Below are 26,951 nucleotides of genomic sequence, written 5' to 3' on the forward strand. Positions count from 1 at the left end.
GAACAAACATTAAATTTCTTGTTAAACTTCTCAAGAGTGGAAGTGAAATCAGGGACATGTTAGTCCAAGTTTATGGGGATAATGCCATGAAGAAAACAGCAGTGTACAAATGGATTAAACGTTTTTCTGAGGGGAGAGAAAATACTCCACTGATGAAGAGAGGTCCGGGCGGCCAGTAACGAGCAGAACTGACAAAAACATTGCAAAAATTTCTCAAATTGTGTATCAAAATCATCAGCTGACTGTGAGAAGCATAGCAGACCAAGTAAACATTGATAGAGAAACAGGAAAATCTTCATTGAAAATCTTGGCATGAGAAAGGTGTGTGCAAAAATGGTCCCAAAGGAGCTCACCAATGAACAAAAGCAAAGGAGAGTCGAAGTTTGTCAAGACCTTTTGGAGAGGCAAGATGATGTTTTGGGCCATGTTATCACTGGTGATGAAACATGGGTGTACCAATATGACCCTGAAATAAAGCATCAAAGTGCACGATGGAAGTCAGCCAGTTCTCCATGACCAAAACTTTCCTTCAATCCAAATCAAGAGTCAAAATGATGTTGCTAACCTTTTTTACATCAGAGGGATTATTCGTTATGAATTTGTACCAACTGGAAAAACAGTTAACCAAATTTACTATTTGGAAGTGCTGAAAAGGCTACGTGAAAAAGACGAAAACGATTTGAACTTTTCTCCAACAATTCATGGCTCTTGCATCATGACAATGCACCAGCTCACACGGCACTGTCTGGGAGGGAGATTTTAGCCAGCAAACAAATAACTGTATTGGAACACCCTCCCTACTTGCCTCATCTGGCCCCCAGTGTCTTTTTTCTTTACCCAAAGATAAAGGAAATATGGAAAGGAAGACATTTTGATGGCATTCAGGACATCAAGGATAATATGATGACAGCTCTCATGGCCATTCCAGAAAAAGAGTTCCAAAACTGCTTTGAAGGGTGGACTAAGCACTGGTGTCAGTGCATAGCTTCCCAAGGGGAGTACTTCAAAGGTGACCATAGTGATATGCAGCAATGCTATATGTAGCACTTTTTCTAGGATGAGTTCACAAACTTAATTGTCATATTGTGTAAGTGTATTAGTTTGCTAAGGCTGCCATAAGAAGGGACCAGACTGGTAGCTAAAACAACACAAATTTATTCTCTCACAATTCTGGAGGCTGGAAGTCCAAAATGCAGATGTTAGCAGGGTTGCTTACATTCTAGGCTTCTCTTCATTGCCTTACAGATAGCTGTCTTCTCCCTTTGTCTTCACATGGTCTTTCCTGTGCATGTCCTAATCGCCTCTTATAAAGATACCAGTCATACTGGATGAGGGCCTACACTAAAGACCTGATTTTAACTTAATTACATCCTTAAAGACCTATTTCCAAATATGGTTATATTCTGAGATACTGGGGATTAAGACTTCAATATATGACTTTTGGGAGGAAACAATATAGCCAATGACAATATGTTCATATATACAAGTACATTGTGTGTGTGTACTATGTCAAAATCAAAAAAGTTTGCAAATAACTTAGAGCACTCTGAATACACAATTTAAATTCATTTTAATATGTTCTAAATTTATGAGGCCTAGCCCTAATATTATAATGAAGTCTTAGGACTCCTTCAGTCTCCACATCTCAGGTCTTAACAGTTCAGAATTTAACTACCCCAGAGATACTCATAATGTAACATGAACATTCTTAGGAACATATAAGTAATTTCGCTGATGTTCTTACTCAACCATCACCTGACTATAAAAACAATCGTAGTGTTTTAGGTCTAGGGTTTGTTTATGAGTATAGAAACTCTAATTAATAGTTATAATCCCATCTTTTTAGAGAACATTATTCATTATTATAATGACTTCCCAAACTACCAGATTAAAATATAGTAACTTAAAGGTATAGTGTCTCTCCCCTCTCTTTAAACTCAAAGACCTCAAGTATCTGAAAACAGTTTAGTCAAGGTTACGGTATATCTTTAGGCCTGAGGGAAAATATTGATGGAATAAACCCTCTAAATTAAGGCAAAAATCCATTATTTAAAATATACAGACACCTAATTGGCAGACCTTGTTCTGTATGTTTTTGTCAGTTCTGCTCGTTACTGGCTGCCCTGACCTCTCTTCATCAGTGGTGTATTTTCTCTCCCCTCAGAAAAAAATTTAATCCATTTGTACACTGCTGTTTTCTTCATGGCATTATCCCCTAATTGGCGAACCTAATTGGCAGACCTCGTTCATGCAAGAGTGATGATAGTGAGAGAAATGGAAAAATTTGAAATTAATATTGAATTCAAAGAATTTTGTGATGTGTGATTAGGATAGAGCAGTGATGAATGACTTCTGGGTTTCTGGGTTGATCATTGGAATAGATGGTGATGTTTGGTAATTTTGATATTGCTCATAAAATCTTTTTGTTTCATTCTGTAGTATGTCTTTTGGAATATCCTTTTCCCCTCCTTATACTCTTTCATTGAGCTAGTCTAAGCTCTTTCCTACTTTTTTTGAAGTTCCTTCACCTCCTCCCATCTGATAATCCCTATAGCAGAGCCAAAGTTGCCTTCATAAAATACCAGTTCCATTGTATAATTGCAGGACTCAAGAACTTAAAATGACTTTTTGCCTCTAGTCCAAACTCTCATATGTGACTTTGAAGACCATTGACAGATTTAATCATTGAATTCATATTAGATATTGTTCCATCTCGGCTCTTTTTCCCTCCTGTTTCTTACTCATGGTGCCTTTTTTGTGTGGTTAGATTTTTGACTGTAAGCTGTTTTTCTTGAAAAAATATTTGTGGGACATTTTTGAGGTTTGTGATGAAGGTAATTATCTCTGGCAGAGTTTAGTGTTTGCTGCTTCAGCTGGGGGCATTACCTGGCTTGTTGATGACATGGTTTTTGATGACAAGGTCCTTTCAGACCCATGTCGTTCTGTGAATTGGGCTGGAAATCCATGGGAGGCCTGAGCTTCTGGCCACGGCTCTTCAGGGATGGGTTTTTTCCTCTGCTGTGCTCAATGGCAGTACCGCTTTTCTGGGAGAGGACTTGCTGCTTATTCACTCTGACTCCCTCATGACCTGAAAAATAGTCCTTTGGGGCTTCAGTTTCACGAGGGCCTCGTGTTCTACTGGGCTCCCCATCTTAGAACAATATGGACTTTTTTGCACTGACAACCATAGCTCAATTTCTAGTTTTGAGCACTGCCCACAGAGCAAAACTGGCTTCCTTTTCCTCTCTTCACATAGACTTTGCCCCAATTCCTCTGTAACTTGTTGGCACTGCAGTTCTTTTTACAAAGAGATTTTTTTTCTTTTTTTTTTTTTTCCTAGTCCAGTGATCAATATGTCTATTCTTTTCTTTTTTTTTTTTAAATTAAATTTATTGGGGTGACAATTGTTAGTAAAGTTACATAGATTTCAGGTGTACAGTTCTGTATTACATCATCTATAAATCTCATTGTGTGTTCACCACCCAGAGTCAGTTCTCCTTCCATCACCATATATTTGATCCCCTTTACCCTCATCACCCACCCCCCACCCCCTTACCCTCTGGTAACCACTAAATTATTGTCTGTGTCTATGAGTTTTTCTTTCTCATTTGTTTGTCCTGTTCCTTTGTTGTTTTTGGTTTATATACCACATATCAGTGAAATCATAGGGTTCTCTGCTTTTTCTGTCTGACTTATTTCACTTAGCATTATATTCTCAAGATCCATCCATGTTGTCACAAATGCCCCTATATCATCTTTCCTTAACGCCGAATAGTATTCCATTGTGTATATATACCACAACTTCTTTATCCATTCATCTATCCAAGGACATTTTGGTTGTTTCCATGTCTAGGCCACCGTAAACAAAGCTGCAATGAACATTGGAGTACACGTGTCTTTATAGAGAAAAGTTTTCAGATTTTTTGGGTAGATACCCAGGAGAGGGATTGCTGGGTCATATGGTAATTCTATTCGTAATTTCTTGAAGAACCTCCACACTGCTTTCCATAGCAGCTGCACCAGTCTGCATTCCCACCAACAGTGTATGAGGGTTCCTTTTTCTCCACAGCCTCTCCAACACTTGTTACTATTTGTCTTGTTGATGAAAGCCAATCTGATTGGGATGAGGTGATATCTCATTGTGGTTTTCATTTGCATTTCTCTGATGATTAGCGATGTTGAGCATTTTTTCATATGTCTATTTGTCATTTGTACATCCTCTTTGGAGAAATGTCTCTTCAGGTCCTCTGTCCATTTTTCAATTGGGTTGTTTGTTTTTTTGTTGTTGAGTTTCATGAGTTCCTTGTATATTTTGGATATTAGCCCCTTATCAGAGGCACTGTTTGCAAAAATCTTCTCCCATTCAGTTGGTTGCCTCATTATTTTGTCAATAGTTTCTTTTGCTGTGCAGAAGCTTTTCAGTTTCATATAATCCCATTCGTTTCTTTTAGTTTTTACTTCCATTGCCTTTGGAGTCAAATTCATAAAATGCTCTTTGAACCCAAGGTCCATAAGTTTAGTACCTATGTTTTCTTCAATGCAGTTTATTGTGTCAGGTCTTATGCTTAAGTCTTTGATCCATTTTGAATTAATTTTGGTACATGGTGACAGATAGCAGTCCAATGTCATTCTTTTGCACGTGGCTATCCAATTCTGCCAGCACCATTTATTGAAGAGGCTGTCTTTCCTCCATTGTATGCTTTTAGCTTCTTTGTCAAAAATTATCTGTCCATATTTATGTGGTTTTATTTCGAGGTTCTCAGTTCTATTCCATTGGTCTATGTGTCTGTTTTTCCGCCAATACCAAGCTGTTTTGATTATTGTAGCCCTGTAGTACAAGGAAAAATCAGGGAGTGTGATACCTCCAGTATTGTTCTTTTTTTTAGTATTGCTTTGGCTATTTGGGGTCTTTTGTGGTTCCAAACAAATCTGATGATTTTTTGTTCTATTTCTTTAAAAAATGCCATTGGGATTTTGATGGGGATTGCATTAAATCTGTATATGGCTTTGGGTAATATGGCCATTTTAACTATGTTGATTCTTCCAATCCATGAACAAGGAATGTCTTTCCATTTCTTTGTGTCTTCTTCAATTTCTTTCAAAAATGTCTTATAGTTTTCAGCATATAAATCCTTCACATCCTTGGTTAAGTTTATTCCTAGGTATTTTATTCTTTTTGCTGCAATTGCAAAAGGAATTTTTTCTATTTCTTTTTCTGAGATTTCATTGTTGGTATATAGGAAAGCAATGGACTTTTGTACGTTGATTTTGTAGCCAGCAACTTTACTGTATTCATTGATTGTTTCTAATAGCTTTTTAGTGGAGTCTTTAGGGTTTTCTATATATAGCATCATGTCATCTGCAAAGAGTGACAATTTAACTTCTTCATTCCCAATTTGGATGCCTTTTATTTCTTTCTCTTGCCTGATTGCTCTGGCAAGGACTTCCAACACTATGTTGAAAAGCAGAGGTGATAGGGGACAACCTTGTCGTGTTCCTGAACGTAGAGCAAAGGGCTTCAGCTTTTCACCATTAATTATGAGATTAGCTGAGGGCTTGTCGTATATGGCCTTTATTATGTTGAGGTATTTTCCTTCTATACCAATTTTATTAAGTGTTTCAATCATAAATGGATATTGTATCTTATCAAATGCTTTTTCTGCATCAATTGATAGAATCATATGATTTTTGTCCTTTATTTTGTTTATGTGATGTATCTCATTGATGGATTTGTGAATGTTGAACCTTCCTTGTGCCCCGGGGATGAACGCCACTTGGTCGTGATGAATAATCTTTTTAATGTATTGTTGTATTCGATTTGCTAGAATTTTGTTTAGGATTTTAGCATCTGTATTCATCAGAGATATAGGTCTGTAGTTTTCTTTTTTTGTGTTGTCCTTACCAGGTTTTGATATCAGGGTAATGTTGGCCTCATAAAATGAGTTAGGGAGTACTGACTCTTTTTCCATTTTTTGGAAGAGTTTGAGCAGGATTGGTAATGGATCCTCTTTGAAGGTTTGGTAGAATTCACTAGTGAAGCCATCTGGTCCAGGACTTTTGATTTTGGGAAGGTTTTTGATGACTGATTCAATTTCGTTACTGGTGATCGGCCTGTTTAGATTTTCCAGTTCTTCATGATTCAGCCTTGGAAGGCTATATGTTTCTAAGAACTTGTCCATTTCTTCTAAGTTACTGAATTTGGTGGCATATAGTCCTTCATAGTATTCTTGGATAATCCTTTGTATTTCTGTGGTGTCCGTGATAACTTCCCCTTTTTCATTTCTGATTTTGTTGATCAGTGTCTTCTCTCTTTTTATCTTAGTGAGTCTAGCCAAGGGTTTGTCAATTTTGTTAATCTTTTCAAAGAACCAGCTCTTTGTCACATTAATTTTTTTCTATTGTCTTTTTGTTCTCTATTTCATTTAGTTCTGCTCTGATTTTTGTTACCTCCTTTCTTCTGCTGACCTTGGGTTTCACTTGTTCTTCTTTTTCTAGTTCTTTGAGGTGTAACATGAGGTTATTTATTTGGGATTTTTCTTGTTTCTTGAGATAGGCCTGTAATGATATAAATTTCCCTCTTAAAACTGCTTTCGCGGCATCCCAAAAATTTTGGTAGGATGTATTTTCATTGTTTTTTGTTTCTATGTATCTTTTGATCTCTCCTCTAATTTCTTCTTTGACCCAGTTGTTCTTTTAAAGTATGTTGTTTAATCTCCATGTATTTGTGTTTTTTCCTGCTTTCTTTTTGCAGTTGATATTCAATTTCAAAGCCTTGTGATCAGAGAATATGCTTGGTATGATTTCAATCTTCTTAAATTTGCTGAGGCTGATTTTGTGTCCCAATATATGGTCTATCCTTGAGAATGTTCCATGTACACTAGAAAAGAATGTATAGTCTGATGTTTTAGGATGAAGTGCTCTATATATGTCAATTATGTCCATTTCATCTAATGTGTCATTTAGAGCTGCTATTTCGTTATTTATCTTCTGTTTGGATGATCTATCCATAGCTGTCAATGATGTATTTAAGTCCCCTAGTATAATTGTGTTTTGGTCAATTTCTCCCTTTAGTTCTGTTAGTAGTTGCTTGGTATATTTTGGTGCTCCCTGATTGGGGGCATAAATATTGATGACTGTTATGTCTTCTTGTTGTATAGTCCCCTTTACCATTATGAAATGTCCATCTTTGTCTTTTGTTATCTTTTTCACCCTGAAGTCTGTTTCATCTGCTATCATTATGGCTACAGCTGATTTTCTCTGGGTACCATTTGCTTGGAGTGTCCATTTCCACCCTTTCACTTTGAGTCTATGCTTGTCCTTGTAGCTGAGATGTGTCTCTTGTAGACAGCATATGGTTGGGTTTAGTTTTTTGATCCAATCTGCTACTCTGTGTCTCTTTATTGGTGAGTTCAGTCTATTTACATTTAGGGTGATTATTGATATGTGAGGATTTCCTATCATTCTATCTTTAGTTTCCTGGTAAGGCTGTGTCTCCATTGTTTTTTTGCCTTTTTGTTGTTGTCTTTTATTTCTGTGTGGTGGTATTCTATGATGTTTCCGTCTGTTTCGTCTTTTATTACAGTATATATATTTCAGTTCTGGATGTTTTTTGAGTGGCTACCCTTAAGTTTATGTAAAAGAAAATTTGATATTTAGAGTATTCCAGTTTCTTGAGCACACTTACTTTCTCTATTCCCATATTCCAGTTCAGGCCTTTACGCTCCCCCTTTTTATGTCTCGGTTGCCACAAGTTGTCCCTGTTGATGGTGGTCTAATAGTCTCCTTTAGTATTTCTTGTAGTGCAGGTCGTGTATTAGAAAATTCCCTCAGCTTTTGGATGTCTGGAAAGGTCTTTATTCCTCCTTCATATCTAAAGGAGATCTTTGCTGGATATATTATTCTTGGCTCATAATTTCTCTCTTTCAATAGTTTGAATAATTGGTTCCATTCCCTCCTAGCTTGTAGAGTTTCTGCTGAAAAATCTGATGATAATCTAATGGGCTTTCCTTTGTAAGTTACCGTCTTCTTTTCCCTGGGTGCCTTGATGATTCTTTCTTTGTCATTGATTTTAGACAGCTTCAATACAATGTGCCTTGGTGAAGGCCTGTTGGGATTGAGGTAATTAGGTGTTCTATTTGCTTCTTGGATTCGAGGATCCAGTTCTTTCCACAAGTTTGGGAAATTCTCATCGACGATTTGTTTGAATATATTCTCTGTTCCCTTCTCTCTTTCTTCTTCTTCTGGTATGTCCATTATTCTTATATTGCTCTTTCTGATGGAGTCAGAAAGTTCTTGTAGAGTTCTTTCATTTCTTTTAAGTCTCAAGTCTCTTTCTTCTTCCATCTGTGTAAATTCCAGGTTCCTATCTTCGATGTCACTGATTCTTTCCTCCATCTGGTCAACTCTACTACCTAAGATGGATATTTTATTGTTAATTTCTTCTATTGAGTTCTTAATCTCCAGAAATTCTATTTGGTTCTTTTTCAAAATTTCAATCTCTTTTGTAAAATGCTCATGGTGTTCTTTGATTGTGTTTCTGAGTTCATTAAACTGCCTTTCTGTGTTTTCTTGCATCTCGTTCAGTTTTTTCAGAATTGCAATCTTGAATTCTCTGTCATTTAAATCACATATTTCCATATCTCTAATTTCCTTTTCTGGAGACTTTTCACTTTCTTTCTGAGCTATCTTGTTGCCTTGGTTATTCATGGCAATCACTGATTTACTATTTCTCTTCCTAGACATCTACAGGAGTGGCTTCTGCAACAGGTTGATAGGTATGCGAAGAGCTTTTGGAGTTCCAAAGCTCTTTCTGCACCAGATTCAGAGCCCGTTTGTTTCAGCAGTTCTGTTTACTCCTGCAGGGATCCGCCCAGATAGGTGGGGCCAGGGGCGGGGTGAGTTGTGAGAGGTGGCCCAGAGCAATGGCGGCGACCACCACCACAGCCAGTCCTGCTTCCAGAGCTCCCTCCCCTTTGCCGGAACTAGTTGAGCTGCGAATCTGTGTCTGCGGTCCACAGTTCTCAGAGCAGCAAATATTCTGTCCTTTGATCCGACACTGCTACTTTATCGCTTCTAGCACCGGGCAGGTGGGGGCGGGGCGAGCTCTGGGAGGGTAGGGAGGGGGCGGCTAGTCTCCGTGCCTAAGGCTTCCATTCTCTGCTCGGCAGTGAGGGCTTAAACCACGGATTTCAGCCCTCTTCCCTCAGTCTTTGCTCCGAGGTCTGCCGTGAGCGAGCGTTGGGTTCAGCGGTTTTGTATGCTGCCCCCTCAGCCCTGTGGGCCGTAAGCGGAGCCCTAGCAGTCCGAGTCCTTCCCTCTCCCGCAGCTGCGGAAGATCCGGGAGCAGCGGGCTCCGAGCACTGAGCTAGGTCTGTGTCCTGCGCCCGCGGGGCTCTGTCTCTGCACTTCTCCTCTCCCTCCTCCCCCGCTCGCGCGATTCACCCACCTGGAGGTGAATTCAGTAGTGGGCCTCTTCGTCTTGCCTGTCTGCTGTGCAGGGAGTCCTTTGTGGAGTTATTGTTGTCCGATTCGTTTAAATTCCAGGGGAGCGCTACAGAGGCTCACCTCACGCTGCCATTTTTTCCCTATCCAATATCGATTTTTTTTTTCTTTTATCTAGCATTTTTTGGTTTTTTTCTTCAGGAGAGTTCATGTCAGTTATGTAGTTTGCAATGTTACTGGAAATAGAACTCAATTACTGCTTTTCTGTATTGCTCTATTTTTGTTACTTGTCTATACTGAGTAAAAGTGTTTTTTTGCTACCAATAGTATTTCTTTTAGAATTGCGTTTGTGCCCGGTGTGTGTTTTTCCTAATACCACCAGATAACTCAGTTGTGACTGTTTACCTGGAGGTAGCGTCAGATCCAATTGGTTAATGCTCAGCCCCATAAGACTGCCCTCTCCTCATCCACTTCAGATCCCAGTCATCAGGGCTTCTGACCAAGCTGGAGGTTCCCAAGACCCCCTTCTTGAGTTAGATTAATTTGCTAAAATAGCTCTCAGAACTCAGGGAAGCATTTCACTTAGATTACCATTTTATTATAAAGGATTTAATTCAGGAACAGCTCGATTGAAGAGATGCATAGGGCAAGGTATATGGAAAGAGACTCAGAGCTTCCATGCTCTGGGCACGCCACTCTCCCCAAATCTCCACATGTTTATCAACCAGAAACCCTGTCCTTTTTGCCTTTTGGGTTTTTATGGAGGCTTCATTACATAGGCATGATAGATTAAATCATTGGCTACCATGTTTTCCTGAAAATAAGACCTAGCTGGACAATCAGCTCTAATGCATCTTTTGGAGCAAAAATTAATATAAGACCCGGTCTTATTGGTATTAGAGATTGAATTGAATCTCTAGCCCCTCCAGCCTTTCTCCCTGGAGATGGTTGGAAGAGGTGGGGAGGACTGAAATTTCCAACCCTTTAATCACATGATTGGTTCCCCTGGCAATCAGCCTCCATGCCTAGGTTATCTAAGGGCTTTCCAAAAGTCATCTCATTAACAAATGACACCTTATTGCTCTATTTGCTTAGGAAGTGCCAAGGGTTTAGAAGCTCTGCCAGCAAAGGGGACAAAAACTAAATATATATTATGATAAATTAACATATCACAATGTGACATGCCTTTGTAATGATTTCAGTGGAAATCTGTGCATCTAGATAGTTTGAAAGTTAGTGTTTTATGTTTTCTGAGATATCTTTTGTCATCCTGAAATTCCTACAATATGAATCCATTTAAACTTTTTCTTCTTTATTTAAAAAACGGTAGTACATTGCTTTTTTGTATTTCCCTGACAGATTATGGCTTGTTAACAACGCCCCAGCTGCACTACATGGTGTGCTGTCGAAATACCCACGGTGGGTATGGAACGGCAACCATAGAAGGTTACTACCAGAAACTCTCTAAGGCCTTTGTGGAACTTACCAAACAGGTAATGTCTTAAATATGAGTAGAGTTTAAGCAAATGAATAAAATAACATCAATTGAACAATTTATCTTAATTACATAGTTTGTCACTCATTTTTTTTTCAAAAATTCGGCATATCTCCTTTTTCTTTCTGGGGCTCCAAAGTTCTAGCCCTTGTATCCTAACTGTTGGCATTTACTTGGTACATAGTACATTCTGAGATCATTGGAGGAGCAAACATGCTGGTGTTTTGTGATTATCATAAGCATTTCATTCAGAATAATTTGCTCTTAGGTGAGTTAATGTAGGTGCTATTGGCATCATACTTGAGGTATCTACTGAAGAAAAAGATTTTCTTTTAAAGAAATTGGCTTGTTCTACCGGGATGAGATTTGAGGGGTATAATTTATTTGATCAACAAATATTAAGGGTTTGTTATTGTCAGGCATAGCTCACCAAAAAAGATCCCTCACAGAATTTACATTCTGAGGTGAGGATGGGCAGAAGAGGAGACTGACATTAGGGAGAAATAAAAAGCAAACATACCTAGTGGTGGTATATGCTATGAAGAGAATGACAGATGTTTTCACTGCTCATTCACCTGTATGCTTATTTCCACATGAATGACTCATGTAATATAGATTATAATATAATATTTTTAAGGGAACTTGTTTGATTAAGACGAAATTCTAGTAAAGGTTGACAAGAAAAAAATTCTGAGATGTTCTGAGTTAAATCACAGCAGCCAGAGAGTGAGAGACAGAACAGTTAGCCTGTTAATAGCTGTGGCCCAGCTAACGAAAGACTGCTCACTTGCAGTATGTCTTTTGGGACTTCACATTAATTTTTTCGTGGTTATTTTTGCAGTTTTTCTAAAGGGTATAGCTAGGCACCTTTGAACCCCAGGAGCCTCCGCTTCTTATTTACATGTGAACTTTCCAGACTCTCCCACAACCTATCCAAGGGAGCAGACAGTTCTATCTTGGACTCTGCGCCTATCCTAGAACTGCCCCACTTCACCTTCTGCCGTCCCCTTTGTCTACAGCTAATGTAAATTCCTTCAGAGTGGCTGACATTCCTCTCTCCCCCTTTTTTCCCCCCTCCCCCCACTTGATGTATAAAAAACGCTTGCAAAACTCCGGGACTTATCTTTTCTACCTAGCCATGCTGCTGGTGGTTTAGATTCCATGCTCTAAGATAAGACCAGTCTTCTTTTTTTGCTAGCAATGGCCTAATAAACCCTTTTTTTAAAAAAAGACTTTCAGCTGTGAATGTTAAATTTTTTGTTTAACAAGCTCCATCTACATAAGTCATTCAGTCAGTGAAATTGTTCCAGTGTCAAAGTATCCAAAAGGTATTTTAAAATTTTACTTTAAATGATTTACAATTTTCATCTGAATGTGTGTACCCTTTTGTCTTTTGGTTGAGCTAACTGAAGTAATGGAAGATGTTTACCTATGCGAATACATGCTTTATGCTTCACTTTTACTTTTAGAACTTTAAATATTTCTTCTCTATGTCTTTCCCTTTTAAGGCTTTCTGCAGTGGAGATGAGTATCGATCACTTAAGGTTGACTGTGCAAATGGCATAGGGGCCTTGAAGCTCAAAGAAATGGAACACTACTTCTCCCAGGGCCTAACGGTTCGGCTGTTTAATGATGGGACCAAAGGGAAATTGAATCACTTATGTGGGGCTGACTTTGTGAAAAGTCATCAGAAACCTCCACAAGGTATGTAAACATTTTGTTCTTAGAGCTTTGAAGCCAGTCTCATTTGCAGAGGTGGCCAAGTGAGTGGTCCTGGCTCTGCCACTTACAGACATCTGAGCATCTTCCCACTCATCAGTGCCATTCAGAACGTGGACTGTTCTCTGCCTGTAAATTACAGGCCTTCTCCAAGGCAAATTGGTATTCTAGAGCAGTCGTTCTCCAGTTTAGCATGCATCAGAATCACCTGGAGGGCTTCTCAGCACACAGATTCCTGGGCTCTAACTCCATCTGGTCTGATTCTGTAGGTCTGGGGGAAGGTTGGTTTAGGATAGGAATTTGCATGTCTATCAAGTGCCCAAACTTTGCTAATGGTGCTGGTCTGGGGACCACACTGAGAATCACTGATCTAAAGGATAATAATAGTAAGTAGCATTACTTTTCATCTTATCTGAATTACACTACGGAAAGGGAATGCAACTGCTTAATTACCATTGTCTGCACAAATCAGTGTTTTCCACAGTAGGCATGTAGGAGGAGCACCGTTATTCAGATTGTAGTTGTAGTAGGAGGTGTTCTTACCCTGTTTCCCTGAAAATAAGACCTAGCTGGACAATCAGCTCTAATGCGTCTTTTGGAGCAAAAATTAATATAAGCCAGACTGGGCTTGCAAATGTGTTTTGTTTGGTCTGTTATGTGTGTCTTGTGTGTTTAATTGCATTACTTGCCACCATTTATAAATGCTTTAATTTCACTTAAGTGTTGGAATCTCTGGCTTCTCTTTACCAAAATTAGAAAATGTCCAGTCTCGCATGGCATTAGTCAGCTGCAGTGGAGTGCCTCCCACCCCCTTCAGACAGGAAGGACATGCATTCTTCAGAGCTCCACAGACTCATGCAGTTCCTCTCCTTGATGTCATTTTCTGCCTCACTGTAGTCAGCATTTCCATTTTCAGTTTAATCAAGCAGTGTAAACTCCTTTCCATTGATTTGCTTGTTTTGATTGTTACTTTGACAGTTTAATTATTGTGTCCCTTATCTGTCCATTCACTAAACCTTGAGCTCTCTCCCCTCTGCTGTGGGCACTGGGGCTGCAGTAGGAGCAGAGCCATAGGCCCTGGCTTTCCTGAAGCTTGTGTGCCCCAGAGTCAACCTTACACTCATTCCAGACAAACACCTTCCACTTCTTAGTTGCCTGATGTTGGATTTGTCAGTCGGCTGCTGTCATGGCTAAGGAACAGCTAGATTTTCAAATAAATTTGATGTGACAATTGCTGAGATTTCAATAACTTTATGCAAATTACACAAACCATTTATCTCTCACTAGTTGTAATTGTTTGCTCTTAATTCTGTTTCTTGTTATGGTGTGAACAAATAACACTCCTAAGAAAATCAAAGCACATACCTCATCTATTGCTGATTATTTTTTATATGTAAAGGACATCATAGAATTAGATAAAATGTATTCAGAAATACCTGGAGTTTTCAAAAAACTATGGGAAATCTCTTGCCAAACCAGCTGGCGTATAAAATGGAATTTTATTTTAGTATGATATCAAGTTTCAATATAGATATTGAATGCTCCTTTTTCAGTTAGCCATGAAAGAATTTACCCTGTGAAAACTATTTAAACTATTTAGTTAGCCTGTGTACTATTTAAACATTAATACATTGATTTTTATTTGGAATGATAATTTTAAATATCTCTTGAAGAATCATAGTGGACATGCTTACATGTAACATATAAGGCCAGTTATGATTATACTTTAGTGAAAACTTTTTCCCTTGTAGCTAGTGTAAGAGAAGAACCTGAAACTTTTTATATTGAGTTTTATTCCCCTTTTTTAGACTGAAATGCATTTTTAATTATTCTGTGTGCTAGGAATGGAAATGAAGTCCAATGAAAGATGCTGTTCCTTTGATGGAGATGCAGACAGAATTGTTTATTACTACCGTGACACAGATGGCCACTTTCATCTCATAGATGGTGACAAGATAGCAACACTCATTAGCAGTTTCCTTAAAGAGCTCCTGTTGGAGGTATGGCTGGGTGACTGACCCCCGCTTCAAAACAAGATTTACTGGTGAAATAGTTCCTAGCAGTCAGTTGAATGTCTCAGAGGCACAATTTGTGGGAAGTTCCTTATATTTGTGGCCAGAAAGTTAAAAAAGAAATGACCATTTCAACATTGGAGCACTGGTTTTGGAACCCAAAGTTACTCTTTTTTTCTATAATGATTTGAAGCTTATGAAGTTTTGGTTTTTTCATAACTGACACTTTAATAATGAGAGCTCCACCATAACTTCCCAAAGCCTCAAGGTTAAATAGAAAAATCTCATCCTCTGAGAGTTTTTGTTTTGCTCTTTTGGAACTCTCCGTCTAGATTTATCGGTTGTAATGGGAAATAATTCTTATAACCTAGAAAAGGTATACTTCAAGAATTCAATGAATACTTTTATTAAAAAAACTAGAGCCAAAGATGAAATCACAGACTTCTTTATAATGGATTCCTTGTAGAATTACTTTAAAAAAATATTTGAAAGTATTTTAGTTTTTTTTCTGGCCTACATGTAAATTTTCACTGAGTCATTTATTGCATAAACTAAGGCACAGTTGAACTGGTTGATAATTTTCTCATCCTTTAGACCTTATGTTTGTTCTTGTAGTGTCTTTATTTTTGATGCAAGGTAATTATTGTTTTTGTCTAGATTGAAGAAAATTTGAATATTGGTGTTGTACAGACTGCATATGCAAATGGAAGTTCAACACGGTATCTTGAAGAAGTTATGAAGGTATTGAACCATTTTCATTTTCTGGTAGTTTCTTCATAATTATACTTCATTGTAAGATATTCCTGTGAGGAAAATAATGCCCTCAGAAAAGTGAATAGGTTGTGGTGCATGAAGCTGAGCTTTTGTCCATTTAAGGGTAAATAGAAATCAAAAATAGGAAAAATTAAACTGTCCCTGTTGCAAAAAGAGATTTCTCCCTTCCATTTTCTTAGAGCATTTCTTTTAGAAAACTTGTAAGTTTTTTCTCTGCTCCTTTGTGATGAGTGTAAACCATATTAAAGGCTAAATAACCTAGTTTCACAGCTCTGTATTATTTAGCTCTTTTAAGTGTAAATATCAAGGAGGACAGCGCCCCTATCTCCCAGTCTCTGAGAGTTTAACTTAGGTGTTGGTTCCAAGTTATAACTATTACTATAACTATTATAACTATTTACTTCTCGTAGAGATTTGGGAAGTGTTATTATTCCTTTGGATAAAGGCAATTAGCTAACACCTATGGTCACTCCAATTATCAGGTAAATTTAGGACAAACTGACAAATGATGCTGTGTAGTTTTCATACTTGAGGACTAGGCCTATTCAGTAGGTATAGGGACTGTTGCCTGGGGTTTTGCAGTGGGGGCGAGCGCGCTGGGAGGGGAGAGATTAGGCTCAACTCCTAATACAACAGGAAAGGGGATTTTATAGCCAAGGAGCAAGATATGGGGGGAGGGAGTTGGATGAAAAGTTACTAAGAGGCATCAATGGGGGTGAGGGAGGATTCTCCATAAACCTGCCTGACAGGCTTTGGCCGAAAGAGGCCTGGGAGAGCAGACACCACCTGGGGATGGTACTGATGAAGACGTGGATCAGATTCTTCGAGTAGGGGACGAGCTGCTCTGATTTAAGCAAGATTGTTGCTTACATTGGGCTCGTGGAGACCTGCTCAAGGACAAGGCCTGTTCAGGCTCAGAGGACCCTGAATGAAGTTTGGTCGAGGAGAGCATCTTTGTCACTAGTTGTCTTCAGTTAAAGAAAAGGGTGAGATTTTTCTGTCTTTGAAGCCTCTTAGTAGATTGCTTGTGACATGCTTCATAAGTCTGGCTTAATGCTCATTCCATAATAAAAACTGTTTTCTTATTCTTCTGTGGAGAATAAGGTTTTCTGGGTTGGTAGGTTTTGTTTTTAATTATTACCCTAATGCCCACCAGTTGCCTCTGTACCACACTACCTGCCCTCAGCTTAGAGGATTCATAGCCATTTGCCATTAGTCCTTTGCTCACTAGCTACTGTAGTATTTTCCAACTTTTGGGTATTCTTTTTAAGATTCCTGCATTTTGCTAGTTATTAATGCTACCTTTCCATTCATTTTAAAGCAGGAATGGCAAAGTCAGATTCTTGTAGGACATGGATAGGTGCAAATGGATAGGGGAAGTGAATGAGTATAGCAGGTACGTAGGACGAGGAAGGGAGTACGCAAGCCAGTCACTATCAGCTGTAGTCAGATTCTTCAAGAGGAGCTGAAAAATCTGAATTCTCATATGAATTTCCTTTTCAAGTCTTGGCAACTAATTCCAGATTTATAAGAAATAGTGGGTAGGCACCATAAAACACATCTGGAGACTGCTAGTTTGTGATGTGATTTAAATATTATGGTTACATTAAATTCATTCAAGGGACTTTCATCTTGTGCCCAATTGCCTGCGTTTCACAGGGATTTCCAGTACTTGGGTTGTTTTAGTATTTTAATTCTTATTTCTTGCCTTAAAAATTTCTTATAGCTAAGATATACCCTGTTTAAGAAACTGAATACATCAGAAACTGTTCCTTGCCAACCCATTCTCTTAGGGATTAAATATTTTTAGCCCTGACCATTCCTGAGGTCTCCTAAATCCAATCAGGTATCAGTCTTATTGGATCTTGATCTCCTTTTTGCAGTTTTGCATTGTTTTTCCTTAAGCATTTCATCTCTCAGGTCTGTCCAAGACTTACACTGTCTACTGCTGCTAGTCCAACCACTGAAATTTCTTACTGGGATTAGTCCTAGAAAACTACTAACGGACCCTGTCTTTCAACCTTCTAGGCCACAGGTTAACAAATAGCAGTTGGAACAGAGACCACGTGGCCTGCAAAGCCTAAAATGTTATCTGGCTCTTTCTAGTAAAAGCTTGCAGACTCTTAGGCCATTCTCCATACTGTTGCTAAACTGAGCTTTCTAAAAGTTAGATCATGTCACTCCCCCACTTTCAATATTTTGTAAGGGGACCCTCATCTCCCTCACTTTGCTTTTCCCTTGTCTTTGTGTTTCTAAATATTTTTCTCCATAGTTAACACCACTTTGGATTTTAATTGTCTAATTTAATTGTCTTCCTCACCAGACTAAGATCCAGAAGGAAAGTTTTTTTCCCCTATTGTGTCCCTGGGATAGAAGGTATACAATAAATACTTGCCGACTGAATAACTGCTGTTGTTTCTTTAAATGTGTTATAGGTACCTGTCTATTGCACTAAAACTGGTGTAAAACATTTGCACCACAAGGCTCAAGAGTTTGATATTGGAGTTTATTTTGAAGCGAATGGGCATGGTACAGTAAGTTCTCTTTAATCAATTACAGCTGACTTTAGCTGGCACTTTTTTTATGATGGGAATTCTATACCTAGTAATAGGTAATATTCTACTTTGTTGAAATAATTTTCTGGGATGGTGGTAGAATTTGATTACTTAGTTAACGTACTATATTCTTTTGTGTTGTGAAATTGACTCTTTTAGATTGTAATGATCTTTCCTTGAGTGTAAAGAAATACTAATTTGCTCTTACAATATAATTTCTTAAAAAATGTGCAGTTCTTAATTTTTTTTTTTTACAAGCAGATTGTCTATACATTATTGAAAATATTTTCCTTCAACTGGCCATAGGTGGTAAAAGGAAAGTTCGTTAGGTGTGGTAAATTGAAAAGTGTTAAATAGCTTCAGGATAAAGTTAGAAACATTGGAAATGAGTTTAAAGTAATTAGCAATAAGCATACAAAAATTGTAATGGCTCCTGGCAGAATATTTAAAAAGTTTTTTGAGGTATAACTCACATATAAAATTCACCACTTTAAGGTACATTAAGTAGTTTTTGTATAGTCTTAAGGTTCAGAATTTTTCTTTAAATGTTTTATACTTCACCTCATTTCATGAATGTATTGAAGTCACCAAAAAAATTTACCTTCATCAAATCATTTACCTCAATTTCAACATTGGCTTCTAGAGGGTATTAATATAAGTAAAAGAAAAATTTTAAGTTCTTAGAAAATACAATTAAAAGTAGAACTTCAGAGATCTAATGCAGTGGTTGGTAAATGAATTTAAAGCGCAGCAGGTGGTAAATATTTTAGGCTTCGGGGCTATAATGTCTCTGTTGTAAGTGCTCACCTGCCGCTGGTGGTAAATGAAGGGGTACAGCTGTGTTCCAGTCAAACACGTGCCCAGCCTGCACCTTATTTTACCCACAAACATGTATTTTGGTAAGTGGCAGAGCAGAGTGTGGTAATGCTGCTGCTCCCCAGTACTGGGCTTCTTGAAGGCACTCAAATCACGGGCCTGGCCTTTCACAATGACAGGAATCATGAGGAACATGATGTATACAACAAATACCCACAGCACTGTTACCATAAGGTGATACATATGCTCTTTCTACTTCATCCTAGCTTATATTCATAATTTTAGGACCAAAAAAACAACAAAAAACTAGTTGCAATGAATTATGTTCTTCAAAGTAACATGGATACAGATAAGCTTAAGGAACCTGGTTGCACACAGCTGTTTTAGCTGCTGAGGGCAAACAGAATGAACTCATGTACGTGATCACCTTTGTTAAGGCATTGTTTTCTTCATAACTAGTTTTACAATTCATAAAGGAACTTTTTTCCCTAGTAATATCTTTTGGGTTTTGCTTTGATCTTATATTAATTTCAAACATTTTCAGGCTGCCATTATTTTTCCCCTTAGTTTCTCCAGATTGAGAGTCTCAAAAGTGGTTTAGCTAGGATGATAGTGATAACGACTGGGACTTGGATAGCGCTTTGTGATTTTTGTACACTTCCCTTGCAGGTACTGTTTAGTAAAGCTGCTGAAATGAAGATAAAACAGCTAGCAAAAGAATTAGAAGATAAGAAAAAGAAAGCTGCCAAGATGCTTGAAAACATGATTAACTTGTTTAACCAGGTCAAAACTGATGGGGCGGTGGGCTCTTGCTTACTTTTACATTATTCAGAAGGTGGACAGAATGGTGGGCTGTATAGAAAACTGAAGTGGAGCAGTCCTGGAGGCTGCCTTTCAATAGTGGCATATGTGGTTGAGATTTCCACTGAAATGTTAGTGACAGAACACTTATGTGCTTCCCTTCCCCTACATTTTACAATGAAAATTTTCAAGTATAGTGAGTAGCTTCCACCTAGAGTCACCAGATTCAGCTGAGTGTATATATGTGGCTAAACATATTTTTTTAAACCTACCTCCTTGAGGAAATTCAGGAAAAGTAACTGGTTGTCTCATGGGGATCAGATCATTGGGAATAGAGTGTAGCATACGGCAATGAAGAGCAAGCAAAGCATAGGACAGGGAAAAGCGGTGGAAGAAACATTGGAGCCTCTTGCACAACTTGGGCACTTTACATACCTCATTGTGTAATCCCTGCAGTAGCACAGGGAGAGGGGTTACTGTGATTCCCATTTTACAAATGAAGAAACAAAGGCTTAGATCTATGTGGCAGAATATGGCTCCAACTGCAAGTGTGACTTACAGCAAAGCTTCCTATTTCTCTGGTACCTGGTATGATGCTTTCGTCATCGTGGTAGAATATCTTAGAAGGGATCTAGTTCTAAAGAGAAATTTGAGTCATAGGATGTTTATGCTAGAACCTTCAGAGTTACCCAGTCTTAATTTCATTTTTACAACTAAGGAGGAAGATTAAAGGCAAGTTTCTCAAGAGCTAGTTTCGGTTCTTTCCCTCAATGTTCGTATCTCTGCACCAGTTAATAATGCTGCCTGGGGGAAGGGGGAAGCGCAGGTTTTGTAAGACAGCACTCACATGCAGGCTGTGCTTATATTGGAGTGGTTTCTTCCATTGTGTCTCCCCGTCTTGCAGGCAGCTGGTGATGCTATTTCCGACATGCTGGTGATTGAGGCAATCTTGGCTCTGAAGGGTTTGACTGTCCAACAGTGGGATGCTCTCTACACGGATCTTCCAAACAGACAGCTCAAAGTTAAGGTGGGAGTGAGATTGCAAAATTATTCTTTTCTGAAAATTACTAAAAACCTATTATTTCCTAATATTATAGTAATATTATTTCCTAAGTGTTATAGTATTTCCTAAGTGTCATATTTCATTCCATACATCCATCCATATTACATAGAAAATAATGCCTTATGTCATCTAACAAAATTTTAAATACGTGAGAAAATGCGCAGAATGGCTCTTAACCATTCTATTATTTGAGAAGTATTTGATTTCCAAACTTATGTATCACTTTTAAACAATTTTTATTTTGGAAAATTTAAAACATGTAGAGAACAAAATAATGATGAATCCCTATGTACCTAGATTCAACAGATTTCAACTGTTGGGCTACATTTTCCACATCCACCATATTATTTTGAAGCAAATCCTGGACAGCCTATCATTTCAAGTGAAAATATACCCTCTGCATTATTCTTGGTTCACAGAGTATTTCCTGAGGCTAGATGCTGAGTAGAATCTGGGGACTCAAAGGGAGAAAAATTGTAAAGGCATTTCATGTAAATAGCTAATTTTCTATATAGATTTATACCAGTTTGCACATTCATCAACAGATTTGTGAAAGATATAAAAGCCAGTGTTTACAGAAATGGCTGCTAATTGTTCAGATTAGCTTTGGGCATATTTAGGAGATTCTCCTCATGACATTCTTACATAATAGGTTGCCACTTACCTTTTTTTTTAATACCTAAGAATATTTGTTTGATGACTTAAGTCATACAGTACTTACTGGCCATTAATATGTGGTAACTGTAAGATGGTCTGTGGAAATGTTCTCTCTGCTAAAAGTAATTCTTTGTAGACTGAAGAAACAGAAACTATAAATATGTTGAAATTTAAAACCCTGATTTTGGTTGATAAAATTTTAATGCAATTTCATTGTATGCTTAATCTGGTACTTAACTATCAGTATTATACTTTGCAGTACAAAAATAAGCTGATATGTGGCTCTATTACTGTTTAAATGAAATGGCCATAAAAGGGAGTGTAATATATAGTAACAAAAATGAAATGCTTGTGCACAGGTTGGAGACAGGCAACTTATTAGCACCACTGATGCCGAAAGGCGAGCAGTTACACCCCCGGGATTACAGGAGGCAATTGATGACCTGGTGAAGAAGTACAAGCTTTCCCGAGCTTTCGTTCGGCCCTCTGGTACAGAAGATGTAGTCCGAGTATATGCAGAAGCTGACTCACAAGTAAGCTGGGACAGTCTGTTGAAAAAAATGTGCAATGAGAGTCAAATAATATAGGTAGTAGCGGGGTGGTAGTAGAAATGAAAACTGTTTTAAGGGTGTTGGAATCTTACTGTGATAATGAAGGATTTAATGTCTTTGAGATTTGTTTATGGAGCCTTTTACGTTCATAAGACTACAAAATTATTTTCATCAGTAGTAGTCACGTAGTAGTTGAACAAAATTAGATCCACTTAAATTTCACCAAATATTTTTATTTTAGACTTTCTGAAAGTGTCGTTATTTCTAATTGTGACATGAATAACTAATATATACTTAGTTTGACACAGATTAAGCTTATGCAGCCTGAAATGGATTATCCATTTTTCTCCTGTAAAAACATAATCCTGTTGCTTTATGAAAATAACAAGCTTCAAGGTCCATTTATAAATGAATTGGTACCACCATCCATGCTACTTGAAATTTATCTTTGTCTCTGGACTCTTGATTTGTTTTTCAAAATATTTCCTTTAAGTGACAGCCTCGCTCTTTGCTTCTGCTGTTTTCCTGAGAGGGTCAAGGTGTGGGCTGGATTTTTATAATTTGCTCTCTTCACATACTCTTTTCTGTCACCTTAAACCCTTGATAAAACTGTTTGCACAGTGGAGGCCAAGTAGAGTGGATGGCCTAGGGACTCAGGAGACATTTTCAGTTCATTTATACAGTTAGCTTATGCCCTCCCAGAATACACTGAGTATCTAGGGTGAGCGAGGAGAAGACATCTGGGGCCTTAGTGCTACTTACTCTCAGGCTAATTGTAGCCTTGTTGGCTTTAAGGACTAGTTTATTGAATTTAGTCAGTTTTGGAATGGTAACTAATTTTATAACTTCATTTGATTAATTAAGAACTTACCTGATTTGTAAGAATTTAAAGGTCTTGAAATTTGTTACTGAAAGATGAAAAAAAGTTTTCATTTAAATATGTCAGTGAAAAAAATCAGGAAGCTCCCTCCCTGAATTGCAAGTAACCTGGTAGGCGTGTCTTTCTCATCTACTCTCCTTTGATGTAATTTGCAGGAAAGTGCGGATAGCCTGGCATTTGAAGTGAGCTTGGCAGTGTTTCAGCTGGCTGGAGGAGTTGGAGAAAGTCCCCAACTAGGTTTCTGAGGACAATTTCTATATTCTTGAGAAACTGGATTTTTAAAAAACTTTTTACAAAATAATAGTACTGCCATTATTGTGACAGGTTCAAACATATTTATAATCATAATGTTTACTGTGCACCTTCCTTGATTATTTCTAGATCTGATTGTTCTTAAACACTACCAGAATAATTCTTTAGAAACAGCTAATCCTTAAACTTGTTAAATTCAATTTTTTAAAAATGAAACTTACCTCTAATTTGTTTTACTAATGTAAAATATTGGAGCTTACGTATATGATTTAGTCATTATCTTTATAATATATACTGGGAAAAATTCATGAGAGTTGCTGGAAAATTAAATCTTATTTATTACCAACACCTTGGGATGTCTTTTCCATTGTCGTTATCTAACCAGGATGTTGTTTTGCAGTATTCATCATTGATACAAATGGGGAGGGTGGAGAAGACATTTATACAACCAACTTTTCCACAGCAGAGTCTTCAGAATGATTCTTAAATGACTTACCTCGTCAGTTATCATCACCAGGAACTCAGAGGTGTGAATACGGAGGCTGTACACCTCTGTATTGGGCTTGAGATGCTCGTGCCAAACTTAAAAGGATGCGTGGCCCAGGCTTCAATATTCCTTACTCCTTTCAGTAAAGGTATGTAGGAGAAAATTAATTACAATACATTACCAAGCTTCTGACAGAAGTGACACCATTCTGAAACTAGAATGTAATCAATAACAAAGAAAAACCTCCCAAACCAATATAAAGTAAATGAAGCCCGAAACCAATAGAAAAAAGTGTGCAGTGTGTATTTTGGAGGTTTAGACAACTCAGGACAATAGAACAATGGAATCTCTCTCTCTCTCTCTCTCAGGCACCGTAATCAATGAGTCAACAATATTTAAACGTAATTCAGGCTACATTCAGATGTATGCTCTTTTTAAAAATATTTACAAGTATTTAAATTAAATACAACCTGAAATGTATTTTGTTACATACAAAACAATTATACAACTCAGAGCAATGTTTGTTTTAAATAATTACATTTACATTTAACTAAATGGGACCTTGTGGTGCTCAAGTTTTTATCACTCCTTCCAGAAAATCTTTTTCTACCATCTCTTCTATTTTTTGCCTGGCTTTGCTGGAAAATGGCTTGTTGTTTTCCAGTTTCATGTCTTTGTTAGGGAAGGTGTTTGAGTAGAGGATGGGGCTCCCTGAGTGTCCTGTGCAGCGGCTGGTGACCTTGCTGTTGAAGACTTGGCTGAGCACACTGAAGAACGGCAGGAGCTGCTCAATGCTGCGCACGGTGCAGGTGCTCAGCAGCAAGTGCCCCGGCACCCAGCCCAGCGTCCTCCCGGAGTTGTCTTCCTCTGGGTTTTTCTGCAGAAAGCAAAACGGGAATTGTTAATAACAGGTGATGTAGTACACAAGAATACTCAAAGGGTATAAACAAAAGCAAACACAGTTAAGAAACAAATGCAAATGACATTAGGTCTTCATTCCAGACTTGATAAAATTCTTGCTTTTAACTGACGCCATTTAGTGCCAATTACTAAGTCTGTACAGAGGAGTCTAACACCGTAGTAACATTTTCTAACTAGAATGCACAAGGAAGCTTAGCAGAATTGCTTTTGGATAGGGAGAGTCAAATATTAAAAGGTTATGTATGGTGTGCTTTGCATATACTCAAAAAGCTCCCAGATTTCTGGACTCCCACTATCTTACCAAGGACTAGGTCACAAAACAGCTATACAAGAAAGCTAGGAAGGGACAAAGGATCTTATATATTAAGCCAAATGGTTTAAAATTGCCATAGGATGGTAGCAGGGCCCAAAACTCAGGAGACAATTTCTTACTATTTCTTTGTTGTGCTAAACAACATGGGGAGGAAAGCTGGCTTTGGAGTCAAAATAACTGGTTAGTTCCTGGCTCTGCCGTTTACCTACTGTGGAGCACCCTTGGGCAAGACAGAGAAGGCTTCCTCACTTATAAAATGGGGAAATACAATCTGTCTTGCAGCCGAAAAGTAAAATGAGAATGTATGTGAAAATTCTATCAACTAAATACAAACACAAGTAAAATAATTTGTGTCTAGTTTGAGAAGCCAACTAAATTATACACAGTTGTAGACATTATTTTATCTAGAAAGCTATAAGAACTGAAGATGTTTGAACTTGGGCAGAATCCTAGGAAAACACAATAGAGATAATGAAAGCAAACAAACTGGATAGAAAAAGAAATGAAGTGGAACGCCAGAAGCAGAATTACAATCTGTCCTATTGGTTAACAAATGGAGTTTGCCTTCTAAGATCAAATGTTGTTGAGAAATTCATTGTTTACCTAATGTTTTAATGTCACTAGTTTCCTAGTAGTGAAAAAGAGATGCAAAATCCAGTTCATTTTCTTGTATGTGCTCACAGATTTGTTTATTTAAAAATAAAATCCTAGGAAAGGAAAACAGATTTAAGACTCCAGGAGTAAATAAGATCATCCAGTTCTTTATGGCCAAAAAACCCCAGACATCACTTAGTTAATTTCTTAGCAGTTATTTAACCTCTAATATAAACGATAGGATATAGAAAACCATCTTCTTTCTCTTAACTAGAACACTGGCTTTAATGACAGTCCTGGGACAGACTTTCACATTACTGCCATTAATTGGCTGACCATACCACTTTCACTTCCCTAAATCAAACTGCAATTCAGCAGTAATTAAAGGGTAACATTAACCTGAAGTAAAATGAACAATATATTTGAACCCTCTACATAGCTATTTGCCAATGTAAGAGAACTAGGTTAACGTTTATATTCCTGTCCAGATGTACCTTTAAGAGAGGGACTTTTACTATGCTTTTGACCAAGAAAAGTGACTTGTTTTACTGTTCTGCTCTTAATCAGAACTATAGCACTTCCCTCCATAGTAAATAAAATTAAAAAGTTAAACATGTTTCCATACAAACAATTTCTCCTTTCATTTCACCAATCTACGCTTGAAGAAAGACTTCCTTCCTCTGTACCTCTCTTGTACTTGTTGAAATTCAGACCTGGGTTTGTGCCTCAATATTTAGTCAAAATGTGGCAACTTTTGCTCCCATATGACAAGCATCAAAAAGCCACCCTCACCTGATGCTTGGCCATCTCCAATCCCTCCAAAATCACTGTCTTAAAGTCCTCCTCCTTGTCCTGTGGAAGGAAAGAGGAGAACTCACAGCCTTTGTTCCACGCAGAGTATGCTGGGCCATGAAGACCTTGTGTAAAGTGTTTGGATGGGGAAATGCTTTCCAGTTAAAACTGTTTTCTTATTCTGTGGGACAAGTTTTGGGTAAAAGACTGTCATGTTTATCACTTAGATAAGAGAGGAGTCTTATAAAAATGCTCATTACTAATGAGATGAAGGAAGGACAGAAAGTACATGTGCCTGGGGTCATATATAATCACCTTGTTTCTGGATTTGTTGTCATGATTATTTTCTTAAACCCTGTGGTATTAAAGTGAAAGTACCCGAGTACTACCCTAAACTCTGGACTCAACTTTCATCTTCCTCTCTGTCCTTTTACTTAGTCCCTAAGGAAATAAGTTCCTCGTATCCTTCATGTACAATCTCCTTTTTAATCACTCACCTCCATTCCATTTTCTATAGTTTGTGGAATGTGGTTTGCTGCCTGAATAAGGGATCCCAGAAGACTGGAAAATTTCTGAGCACTCAAAGCACATACTGAAAACTAGGACTCAAAGGACAACCCAGGTTATCCCCAAATTGTACAATTTATTTTTGAAAGTTTTTAAATGCAAAACAAAAGATTTGTAACAAAAGCCCATTGATGAGCATGCCACATTCATTACAAACCCTTGAATAACAGGTTTGAATTGTGCGGGTCTACTTATAGACAGATTTTTTTTTCAATACATATTGTAAATATTACTTTACTTACGATTTTTTTAACATTTTCT

The 26,951-nt window shown here is 37.8% G+C and overlaps 2 protein-coding genes across 10 annotated transcripts in view; one reads left to right on the forward strand and one right to left on the reverse strand.

The window, feature by feature from the left end:
• PGM3 (phosphoglucomutase 3) overlaps positions 1–23,642 on the forward strand; it is a 31,400-nt gene extending 7,758 nt beyond the window's left edge. For both annotated transcript variants that reach the window (XM_081044284.1, XM_081044285.1), the window contains 9 exons: positions 10,801–10,934; positions 12,445–12,640; positions 14,498–14,655; positions 15,325–15,408; positions 17,877–17,975; positions 19,482–19,595; positions 20,518–20,640; positions 21,693–21,866; positions 22,920–23,642. In XM_081044284.1, coding sequence (XP_080900410.1) covers positions 10,801–10,934; positions 12,445–12,640; positions 14,498–14,655; positions 15,325–15,408; positions 17,877–17,975; positions 19,482–19,595; positions 20,518–20,640; positions 21,693–21,866; positions 22,920–23,009 — 1,172 coding nt within the window. In that variant the 3' untranslated portion in view covers positions 23,010–23,642. The remainder of the gene's footprint in view (positions 1–10,800; positions 10,935–12,444; positions 12,641–14,497; positions 14,656–15,324; positions 15,409–17,876; positions 17,976–19,481; positions 19,596–20,517; positions 20,641–21,692; positions 21,867–22,919) is intronic.
• Positions 23,643–23,785: 143 nt separating this feature from the next.
• The window catches only part of DOP1A (DOP1 leucine zipper like protein A), an 89,993-nt gene continuing 86,827 nt past the window's right edge, over positions 23,786–26,951 (reverse strand). For 7 of the 8 annotated variants that reach the window (XM_081044283.1, XM_081044278.1, XM_081044281.1 and 4 more), the window contains 2 exons: positions 26,124–26,183; positions 23,786–24,380 (listed from right to left, as the gene is read on the reverse strand). In XM_081044283.1, the coding sequence (XP_080900409.1) occupies positions 24,075–24,380; positions 26,124–26,183 (366 nt within the window). In that variant the 3' untranslated portion in view covers positions 23,786–24,074. The remainder of the gene's footprint in view (positions 24,381–26,123; positions 26,184–26,951) is intronic. The other variant, XM_081044280.1, reaches the window with a different exon arrangement.

The sequence above is a fragment of the Rhinolophus hipposideros genome, assembly GCF_964194185.1.
Source record: "Rhinolophus hipposideros genome assembly, chromosome: 3".
NCBI lineage: Eukaryota > Metazoa > Chordata > Mammalia > Chiroptera > Rhinolophidae > Rhinolophus > Rhinolophus hipposideros.